The sequence below is a fragment of the Rhincodon typus genome, chromosome 2, assembly GCF_021869965.1.
Source record: "Rhincodon typus isolate 14 chromosome 2, sRhiTyp1.1, whole genome shotgun sequence".
Taxonomy (NCBI): domain Eukaryota; kingdom Metazoa; phylum Chordata; class Chondrichthyes; order Orectolobiformes; family Rhincodontidae; genus Rhincodon; species Rhincodon typus.
The window spans coordinates 6,132,878-6,144,798 of NC_063333.1; the positions used below are offsets into that span (position 1 = coordinate 6,132,878).

At 43.0% G+C, this 11,921-nt stretch overlaps 1 protein-coding gene across 1 annotated transcript in view; it reads left to right on the forward strand.

The window, feature by feature from the left end:
- The window catches only part of arhgap39 (Rho GTPase activating protein 39), a 353,142-nt gene that overhangs the window by 191,492 nt on the left and 149,729 nt on the right, over nt 1-11,921 (forward strand). The window contains exon 4 of the mRNA XM_048612924.1: nt 4,191-4,752. Coding sequence (XP_048468881.1) covers nt 4,191-4,752 — 562 coding nt within the window. The remainder of the gene's footprint in view (nt 1-4,190; nt 4,753-11,921) is intronic.

Sequence of the window (11,921 nt, forward strand, 5' to 3'; positions counted from 1 at the left end):
CCAGCCTTTACATGGATTAATACTGCTTCCTTCTCCCTTTGAAATGCCCACACATCCCAGTTTTTCATGAATTGACAATTCTGCCATTCTACCAAAGGAGCCCCACTCCAGTAAACTGTTGAAACACTCAATAGCAACTGCCTTCCAAAATTTCAAGCAAAGTGCCATGTGTAAAGCAGATTTAAGTGATTTCAGACATTCATGGATCAGCAGCAATTTGAAACCTTTGAAAGTCACCAGTTCATTGGAGGTGATGCTAATCATTGGAGCAGTAAACTTTGCCCAACACTTTTGTGGAGTTCTAAGCTGTCTTAAAAGGGTAAAGAACTGCTAGTGGTATCTTACTTTAGCAATGTGTTATAGGAGCACTTTGCAAGAGTCTTCACTAAAGCAATTGCAGAGTTTTACCATTTCAGGCAACTCCAGGGTTGGCACTAAATGCTGGTCTTGCCATTAACCCCACACCCTGAGAACAAATTCAAAAGGAAGTCTGTCCGTGTACAAGTGGACATTGGCAAAGGCCTAGGACCAAGTTTTCTGTCCTCTCAATGATGGTTGAGGAAAAAAAACAAATTCTTTCTTTAGTTTCTAATGAAAATATTGTTTAGAAAACTGATGTAAATTACTTTGTGAATATTTTTTTTCAGAATTGTTCCGAAGAAGAGTCACTGGACCCAAAATGTTTATTTTGCTTTCTCTCCACAGTTGCTGCCAGATCTGAGTTTTTCCAGCAATTTCCAGCAAGTTTTTGTTTCTGATCTCCAGCATCTGCAGTTCTTCATTTTGTTTTGGTTTTGTGCATATTTTTTTTTGTGTCTTTCCCTTTTGATCTGACACTGTATTTGTTTTACTACATTCTGTCTTATGACGACTTAGGGACATGATGGTATCATGGTAATATCACTACAGTAGTAATTTAGAGCCCCGAGCTAATAGTCTGGGGATATGGGCTTGAACCCCATCATGACAGGTAGTGGAATTTGAATTCAAGAAAATCTAAAATGCAAGCAAGTCTAATGCGACCATTGGCTCATTAACGTTTTCTTAAGGTAAGAAATCTGCTGTACCTCATCTGGCCTGCATGTGACTCCAGATCCACAGTGATATAGTTGACTCTCACTGCCCTCTGAAATAGCCTAGAGAGCAAATCCAACAAATTGTGGCCATGCCGGCAGCACCTGGATCCCATACAAGAATAAAAAAAAAGTATGTATTGAAAGCTTATTATGAAATTGACATTGTTTTTTGAAAATTTGTTAGGCTACAGTGATGCCTTATAATGAAAAAGAAAATGGCCGCCATGAAAGTGATTTAGACTAAATGGATGAGGATTCGCTCCATTCATCTCCGGAACCGAGATATAAATGCAGGTCCAACCAATAGGATGAAACTCTAATGAAGGCAAAATATTATGGATGCTGGAAATCTGAAATAAAAGCAAAGTGCTGGAGAAACTCAGCAGGTCTGACATATTTGTGGGGAGAGAAGCAGAGTTAATGTTTCAGTTTTGAAAAGACTTCTTCAGAACTGAAACAGGCTGGAAAATGAGAAGAGAGTTTGTGGTGATGGGGGGGGGCCATGGAGTGGGGGGGGCGGTGGATGGTTTTGAGAGAAGCAAGTAGAACAGATTGTGAGGGTACCCAGACCAAATGACAGGGAGTGACTGTGGTGATGAAGGAGAGATAGAGATGAAAAATAAGTCTAAGAGAGAGGCAAGAGTGGACATTGGACCACCGGAAAATGAGGCTGGAGAAGTAGTAATGGGGAACAAAGAAATGGCAGAGGAACTGAATAGGTACTTTGCATCAGTTCTCACAGTGGATGACACCAGCAACATACCAGAACTTCGAGAGTCAGGGCACAGAGGTGAGTGTATTGTCCATCAGTAAGGAGAAGGTGCTGGGGAGGCTGAAAGGTCTGAAGGTGGATAAATCACCCGGATGGGATGGACTACACCCTAGTTCTGAAGAAGATTGTAGAGGCAATGGTGGTGATCTTTCAGGAATCACTGGAGTCAAGTGGGGTCCGAGAGGGCTAGAAAATGGCTAATGTAATCTGCCTGTTTGAAAAGGGAGGGAGGCAGAAGATGGGAAACTATAGGCTGGTTAGCCTGATTTTGGTCATTGGTAAGATTTTAGAGTCCGTTATTAAGGATGAGATTGTGAAGTACTTGGAAGCGCAAGGTAAAATAGAGTGGAGTCCGCATGGCTCCGTCAAAGGAGGTCATGCCTGTCAAATCTGTTAGAAATATTTGAGGAGGTAAAGATCAAGTTAGACAAAGGAGAGCCAGTGAATGTGATCGATTTGGATTTCCTTTGACAAGATGCTGCACAAGATACTGCTAAATAAGATAAGAGCCCATGGTGTTAGGAGCAATGAACTGGCATAGACAGAGGATTGGCTGACTAGCAGAAGCTAGAGAGAAGAGATGAAGGGGTCTTTTATAGAATGGCAGCCAGTAACAAGTGGAGTTCCACAGAGGTCAGTTTTGGGACCACAGCTATTCACATTATACATTAACAATCCAAATGAAGGAAGTGAGGACATGTGCTAAATTTGCTCATAACACAAAGATAGGTGGAGGAGCAGGTAGTGTTGAGGAAGTGGGGATGGACAGGCTAGGAGAGTGGGCAAGAAGTGGCAGAGTGGGAAAGTGTGACGTGTTACATTTTGGTAGGAAGAATAGAGGCATAAACTATTTTCTAAATGGGGAAAGGCTTCAGAAATCTGAAGTACAAAGGAATTTGGGTGTTCCAGCTCAGGATTCTGTTAAGGTTGACGTGCAGGTTCAGTTGGCAGTTAGGAAGGCAAATGCAATGTTGCCATTCATTTCAAGAGGGCTAGAGTACAAGAGCAGGGATATACTGCTGAGGCTGTATAAAGCTCTGGTCAGATCAGATGGAGTTCAGAAGGATGAGGGGTGATCTGACTGACACTTACAGAATACTGAGAGGCCTGCTCCTATATCGTATGGTTTTATGTCAAATAACAGGTGTGAAAAGTAGACAATGGGTCCACTCTGTTAAGAGCAAAGATGAAACTTTGTCCTTGGTTATGAAAAGTTAAACTTGGGATGTTTTAAACCAGGTTCCTAGTTGGTGCAGATTTACTACACAAGACTGAAATTTGGGTCAAAATAAGTGAAAGCTGTTGAGCTGTTGTGCATGTTGTATGTCATTAGTGCTGATTCCGAAGCATGGATCTGAGGGCCACACTTGTAAGCCAGAAGTGAAGTTTCCAGAATTTACTAATGCCAGCAATTAGGAAAACCCATTAGAGGAGCTGGCACCAGTTGTAAATGTCTTGGCTCAATCTAAAAACATCCGTAGAGAGGCTACAAGAATTAATGGTGTGGGAAATGCCAATATTACACTCCTGTTGTGAGAAATGCTTGGCTGTTGAGCTTACAGCAAATTGTTGGCCTTCCTGAAATCTGGATTGTAATGGTCATGAGCATCTCCAATTAACCACAATAGAGGAACCACAATAAAGTTCAAAATCAACTTCTGATGAAGGGTCTAGGCCCGAAACGTCAGCCTTCCTGCTCCTATGATGCTGCTTGGCCTGCTGTGTTCATCCAGCTCTACACCTTGTTATCTCAGTTTAAATCCTGTTTGAGGTGTAATGCAATTCTGGATTGGTGTTGAAAATCTCTTTACTCCATTCCTTTCCCCACAGGGAGAGGTAATGAGCTTTATGGCCTGACTGGCTAAAGCATGCAATTTAGTATTACCCAGTAAGTGCTTGATAGAGATGAACTCAAATCAACAGGAGACATTGGCTGGTTTCTTCAGGTAAGTAATTTGGGAGTCATTGTATTGTTGTGTTAATGCAGTTCTAGTTTTTTTTTGATGTTTAAGTAGGAGGAATCAATTTGTGTCATTTTGCAAACAAAAATGCGAGTACACGTTTAAAAGCAAATATACTTCCAAATATGGAACAAAGTCAGAAAATAACTGGAATATTCAACAAGTCAAGCACCATCTGTAAAGAGAAAGACATGTAATGTTTTAGACATGCCATGCCATCTGAGTGGGTAGTTAATCCCTTTTTTCCTCAACAGATGCTATGCATTTTGAGTATCTTTTTATTTTCAGTTTCCGTTTCCCTTCACAATTGAACAGCTTCTCAATACATAAATGGAATCTATCACATTGTCAAACACTGATGACCCATTTCTCTTTCTACAGTCTGAAGACCTGGGCACTTGCAGTCAGTACGAAATCGGAAGGCAGAGCCGGAACATGATGCCCAGTGCTAGCTGTGTCTTCCCCGGATTCATGCTGCGAAAGCCGTCCTCCGAGACAGATATTGAGAACTGGGCTTCCAAACACTTCAACAAGCATACACAGGGAATTTTCCGCCGTAAAGTCTCCATTGCTAACATGCTGGCTTGGAGCAGCGAGTCGATCAAGAAGCCCATGATAATGACGGCTGACCGTAATGTGAAGAAAGAAGCATGCGAAGTGTTCAAACTGATCCAAATGTACATGGGGGACCGGAGGGCCAAGGTGGACCAGGTTAACGTGGCACTAGAGATCGCCACAAAGGGTTGGAGCATGCAGGGCCTGAGGGACGAACTCTACATCCAACTGTGTCGGCAGACTACTGAAAATTTTAGATATGAGAGTCTCGCTAGGGGCTGGGAATTAATGGCCATCTGCCTGGCCTTCTTCCCTCCTACTCCCAAATTCCACTCCTACCTAGAAGGCTATATCTACAGGCACATGGATCCCGTGAATGATGCAAAAGGTAAGCCTCTGATGAATGAAACGACATCCAAGGGGGCTATATATAAATTTATGTATTTCACATGAGGACAAAAGAGAGCCCTTTTTTTGCACTTCCTTCTCTGAACTGGTTAGTCCATCAAAACATTTCACTGCTTCTTGTATGTTACATGTGTGTATACATGTTATATACATGCTACCCTGCCTTAATATTACTTATTACACACATTGTGAACTTGTGGCTGCTGGTCATGGCTTTATGTTTTTTTTAATGATACCTAGTTGTAGCAGGCAGTTCCTCCATAAAAAGTATAGCTGCTGCTAGACATGGGGCCCAGGTAACACTTAGAAGTGCATGTAGAAGTAGTAAGTGTAGAAGCTCCAGGCAGGGGTTGGGAAGGACACTGTTGAAATATTAAATGAAATACCCATACTTCCATTTTGTGAGTGTAGTTTGTGAAAAGATAGGAACAGGAAGGGGCCCATTCAATTCATTCAAGATTTATCTATATGTCCACTCCATCAATCTGCCTTAATCAATTCACACCCTTATCCATCAAATATCTTGCCTTACCCTTATCTAATAAAGATGTTTAATCTCAATTTTGAAATTCTCAATCACCACCAGAATTTTTTTGAGGAAGTTGGGGAGAACATGGAGATTTCTTGATTTTCCCTACCCTTTCCTGACATCACCCCCTGAAATGACAAGCTCTAATTTTAAAGGACTAACTGTTGGTTTACCACTCCACCAGAAGAAATCTCCCAATCTGCCCTATCACAAACTTTCATGGCCATAAGTACCACAAGTAGATCACCCCTACAATTTCTTTGAGTCTGTTACAGGTTTTGGTATTGATATGCTGGAGTGTATAACATATTCAAAATATAAATTAATAGTTTAACAATAGAAAAAACAGATTTCTGATTCTGTTTAGTCTTAACTTTGATCAGTGAAATATCATTCAGTAATACCTGTGGCTTTCGGTATTGAGTCTCCTCGTCAACCTTAGATTTCTGCTAAAGAAAAGGAGTCACCTTGTAAATCTGTTCAGAATTTCATGAAGATACAATTGAAGATAGACAACACTGTAGAAGTAGAAGGTTTTATGACAATCTCACCAGAACAGGTCTACAGTTAAACCATCTGTCTAGCCCTTCTTTAAAACTAATTCTGGCCTCAGGCTATTTGCATTTGTAATTTTAATTGCTTATCTAGTATATAGTGTAAGGACAAAGAGGACTGTATTTAGTAGAGTTGTAATCCCAACACGTTATTGGCCATAACTCACTGATGATGAATTAACAAGACAGGCCACTATTGAACTATAAATCATACAGCTCACTGCTATCACTATTCCTCATATACATTCTACTGGTACCACTCTCAGAGGGCGATAGATAGCTGAAAAGTTTTTTTTGTTCTGTCACCATTTAAATAATTCATCCAAGTGTATAAAGCAAGTATGATTTTCTACTCAGTCTCTAGAATTTGCCTCTATTGATGCTGCATAAGGTGGTTTAAGTAATTGATCTTGATACTGGTCTATATATCTGTCTCTTTGGTACTTTATGACCACCAAGTTCAAAAATGCTAGTGCTGAGGAATGCAGCGATTTTGATGCACCGTGTTCTCTTAGTATCACTTCCTTTCCCAGCAAAGTACAACTAAAATGTTTGTGTCATTACCTCCCAAAGCATTGGTCCCATTCAGTCTGAGAGAACAATGTGAAGATGGGTCCTACCAAATTTGATATATTTACCTTCAAGACTGTGATTGACATCTTTTATCGGTCAGGGTATCAAGTGACATGGATCAATGTGGGTACTTTGAGGGGAGGTACCAGCCAGTTGTGATCTGATTAAATGTTGAAGTACAAAATAGCCTTCTCTTGTTCCTGTGTTTCTGTGATTGATATCAGCTGTGTGAAACCTATTCTGGAACCTGACAGCATCAACATCCCACTGACACCAATGTGAAAGGGCCTTTGGTCAGAGAGCAGCAGCCTTCAGTTGTACTCCTCCAGCATACCTCGGAGTGTGATTTACGAGAGAACATTTCCTTCACTAGGCATCATGTCTGAGTGATACTGGCAAATAGTGCCAAACACGAGCTGGTTTTGGGCAGTAGTACCTACACCCACAAGGAATTAGACTTATCTTCTTCCTAAGTTATTCTAGGCTTATATCAGAGGTGAAGTGACGGTGACAGCCCTTTATATTGAGGCCACATTTTACTGAGTGTGGCATCAAGGAGCCCTAGAAAATTAGCATCAGTGGGAATCGGGACAATCTGTCCATTGGTTGGAGTTATTACACCTGGCACAAAGGAAGATGATTGTGGTCATTGGAGGGCAGCCATCTCCATTCCAGGACATCTCTGAAGGAGGTCCAACCATCTTCAGCTGCTTCATCAAAGACCTTCATCATAGGATCAGACATGAGGATGTTCGCCGATGATTGCACAGTGTTCTGCATCATTTGTGACTCTACCGTGCAGTCCATATCCAAATGCAACAAGATCTGGACAGTATTCAGGCTTGGGCTGATAAGTGGGAAGTAACATTCACACAACCAGGCACCAGGCAATGACTGTCTCCAATAAGAGGGAATCTAACCACCTCTTGTTGATATTAAATAGTGTTACCATCACTGAATCTCCCAGAATCAACATTCTGGCAATTCCTGTTGGCTAGAAACTCAACTGGACTCACCATATAAATACAGTGGCCACAAGATCAGGTCAGAGACTGTGAATACTGTGGCGAGTAACTCACTTCCTGACTTCCACCTACAAGGCACAAGCCAGGAGTGTGATGGAATACTCTCCACTTGCTTGACTGGAATGCAGCTCCATCAACACTCAAGAAGCTTGACACCATCCAGCATAAAGCAGTGCGCTTTATTGGCACCACATGCACAAGCATCCATTCTCTCCACTACCGATGCTTGGTAGCAGCAGGGTGTACCATTTGTACAATGCAGTGCAGAAATTCACCAAAGGTTCTTAGATAGCCTGTTCCAAACTCTCAATTGCTTCCATTGAGAAGGACAAGGGCAGCAGATATATGGGAACACCAGCCTCTTCAAGTTCCCCTCCAAGCCACTCACCATCCTGACTTAGAAATATATCACCATTCCTTCACTATTGCTGAGTCAAAATCCTGGAATTTCCTCCCTAACAGCACTGTGGATCTATTTAGAGAACATGAACTGCAGTGGTTCAAGAAGGCTGCTCACCACCAGCTTCTCAAGGGTAACAATGGTTGGGCAATAAATGCTGGCTCAGCCAGCGACACCCACATGCCACGAGTGAATTAAAAAAAAACACTCTGCCCAACCCTCCACAATAAATTATTAAAAATTTGCTGTTTGGATAGGAACTGAGATGAGGGGCTGTAAGGGGTTGCTGTGTATTTACTGATTTTATACCAGTTCTAAAAGATTAAAGAGAATTGTAATACATTTATTCTTTCGTGCAGATAGTCATACAGTATTTGCAGGTGCAGATTTGGACAACAGCCAACTCTGTAAGAGGGCTGGGAATGGGAGAGATCAATCCTTAAAGGCATTGGAATAATTTGAACAAATTCTCATTTCCATTCGAGATAGTAGGAACTGCAGATGCTGGAAAATCTGAGATAACAACGTGTAGAGCTGGATGAACACAGCAGGCCAAGCACCATCATAGGAGCAGGAAGGCTGATGTTTCGGGCCTAGACCCTTCATCAGAAAATGAAGCTGCTTGGCCTGCTGTGTTCATCCAGCTCTACACCTTGTTTTCTCATTTCCATTGACTGCTTTTCACAAGAGAAAGGAGCAGGAGTAGACCATGAGAGATAGTAAGAACTGCCGATGCTGGAGTCAGAGATAACACAGTGTGGAGCTGGAGGAACACAGCAGGCCAGGCAGCATCAGAGGAGCAGGAAAGTTGACGTTTCAGATCGGGACCCTTCTTCAGAAATGGCCTGTCAAGCCCGCTCTGCCATGTAATACAATCATGTCTGATCTTGGGCCTCCTCTTCCCTGCCCGCTATTCTCCAATAAGAGACAATCAAACCGATACCTCTTATTACATTGCCATCACTGAATCACCGACTATGAATATCCTGCAGTTACCATTAACCACAAATTCAACTGGATGTGCCATATAAGTAAAGTGGCTACAAGAGCCAGTCAGAGCATAAGAAAACTGCAGCAAGTAACTCACCTTCTAACACCCCAAATCTTGGCCACCATCTACAAAGCACAAGTCAGGCACAATTCCCCACTTGCCAGGATGAATACAATTTCAGCAACTCACATGAAGTTTGATACCATCCAGGACAAAGCAGCCCACTTGATCCAAGGAAAGCGACCACAGACTATCCAAGACAAAAACAGAAATTGCTGGAAAACTCAGCAAGTGAATGAACATCCTTTATTGTCATGTGCATTCAATATAAAATACAGTGAAAAGTGTGTACTGTCGTTCGTACATAACCGCCATTCACAGAATAAAATGAAAAAGATAATTTAAAGAGAGCCCAACTGTTCCTTCTCTGCTGCTACAGCATACTGCTGCAGGGAGTGTCCTGCTCCAGACTTTCCAGGCCATGCCATGCTGCAGAGAGTGTCCCGCTCCAGGCTTTCCAGGCCACGCCGAGCTGCAGAGAGTGTCCCGCTCCAGGCTTTCCAGCCCACGCCATGCTGCAGAGAGTGTCCCGCTCCAGGCTTTCCAGCACACGCCAAGCTGCAGAGAGTGTCCCGCTCCAGGCTTTTCAGCCCACGCCATGCTGCAGAGAGTGTCCCGCTCTGGCCTTTCGAGCCCACGCCATGCTGCAGAGAGTGTCCTGCTCCAGGCTTTCCAGGCCACGCCATGCTGCAGAGAATGACCTGCTCCAGGCTTTCCAGGCCACGCCATGCTGCAGAGAGTGTCCTGCTCCAGGCTTTCCAGCCCACACCATGCTGCAGAGAGTGTCCCGCTCTGGCCTTTCCAGCCCACGCCATGCTGCAGAGAGTGTCCCGCTCCAGGCTTTCCAGGCCATACGATGCCACCCCCAGGGCCTACTCCATGTGGAAACAGAAGTCCCGCTCCAGGCTTCACAGGCCAACCAACCATCTCTGCAGCCACGCTGCCTCTGAGAACGCTGCTGCCCCTCTGGAGCCCATTCAAGCCACCTCCTGCTGAAGAGCTCTCTTTATCAGATAAGTTTGAGAAAACAAGAAAGAGGCAGATGTAAAAAGAGAAAAAGAAAAATGCAGTTGAGAAGGAGAAGCCTCAGGAGCCGAAGTGCTGCCTACTCTGCCGCCGCCATCTTGAAAAATGTGTGGCAGCATCTGTGGAGAAGAATCAGAGTTAATGTTTTGGGTCAATGAGTTGTCCTTGCAATTTCTAGCAGTTGTCCTAGCAGTTTTTGTTTCTGTTATCCAGCATCTGCAGTTCTTTATTGCTTCTGTTGCCCAGTCAATCCAATCTGTCTTCCTAACTAAAACTCTCCAGCCGAGGTAACATCATGGTAAACCTCCTCTGCACCCTCTGAAGTGCAGTCACATCCCTCCTATAATGTGGTTCCTGATCAGCATGCAATCTCGCTGTGGCCTAACCAACTACCTGTACAGTTCCAGCATAACATCCCAGCTTTTAAAACTCTATGCCTCAGCTCAGAAAAACAAGTATCCCCTATACTGCCTTAACCACTGTATCTACCTATCCTGCTACCTTGAGTGATGGACTTGCACACCAAGGCCCCCCTAATCCTCAGTCCTCCCCTGTGTCTTATCTGCTTGCTTCATTTGTCCTACCCAAGTGCATCACATCACACTTATCTGGATTGAATTCCATTTGCCACAGATCGGCCAATTTTGTATCGTCCATGAACTTACTGACCAACCTTCCACATTTTCCCTGGAGCTTCGGAGGCTGAGGGGTGACTTTATCAAGGTTTATAAAATCATGAGGGCACACATAGGATGAATAGTCAATGTCTTTTCCCCAGGGTAGGGGAGTCCAAAACTAGAAGGCATGGGTATAAGGTGAGAGGGGAAAGGTTTACAAGGGACCTGTTCACACAGAGGGTGGTACATGTGTGTGATAAGCTGCCAGAGGAAGTGGTGGAGGTAGGTACAATTACAACACTGTAAAAGCATCTGGATGTGTGCATGAATAAGAAAGGTTTAGAAGGATATGGGCCAAATGCTGGCAAATGGGACTAGATCAGTTTACGGTATCTGGTCGGTATGGACATGTTGGACTGAAAGGTCTGTTCTGTGCTGTATAACTCTATGACTCTGTTCAAGTTTAAATCGTTATAGATATACAAGGTGTATAAAAATAAGGGCCCAAATACTGTTCCCTGCGGAACACCACTGGATACAGGCTTCCAGTCTCAAAAACACTGCTCAATCATCACACTCAGCTTCCCGTCACTCAGCCAATCCTGGATCCAATTAGCCAGGTTTCCTTGGATCCCATGGGCTCTTACATTAACTATCAGTCTTCCCTTTGAAATCTTATCAAAAGTCTTCCGAAGTCCAAGTAGACTACGTTCAATGCATTGCCCTCATCTTCAAACCTCTTTGAAAAATGACCAGGTTGAGGACAGGGCTGAACTCAGTTGTGATGCTTAATATGGTTCCAATCGTTTGTAGAATCCTGTAGTGAAACTCATAGACCAACTTAATTGAAGTCCACAAGAGTAACTACTACCCTTGGAAATGTATCTCAACAAAAGGGTCATCTTCAAGCAAGTTGGATGAAAGTAAATGAAGTAAAACAATTTGCAATTAAAACAGACGATAAATTTAAAACAATCTTTTAGCAGATATATTGTGCAGCACACATATGGAATAAACAGGATGCTTTTAATCCAACAGTCGAATGTAGAGTTTCAGGCATGCATTTACAGGAACCAAATAAATCGATCATTCCTCGAAGTACAACTTTTTTTTTGTGTTGTTTATTGCAATGTCCTTTATATTTGGCAACAGTTTTAGTGTTCTTGATTTTTTGAATCATGAGGAAGTCGTTATGACAGTTACACAAATGCCCAACAACAGCTTGCATTTACACTGTAAAGGGCTCAAGTTGGTTCACAGGAAATTCAAAGATACTCATAGATTCATGCAGCATAGAAACGGGCCCTTTTGCCCACCATGCCTATGCCGACCAACAAACATCAAATTATACTAGACAACAAGGTGCAGGGCTGG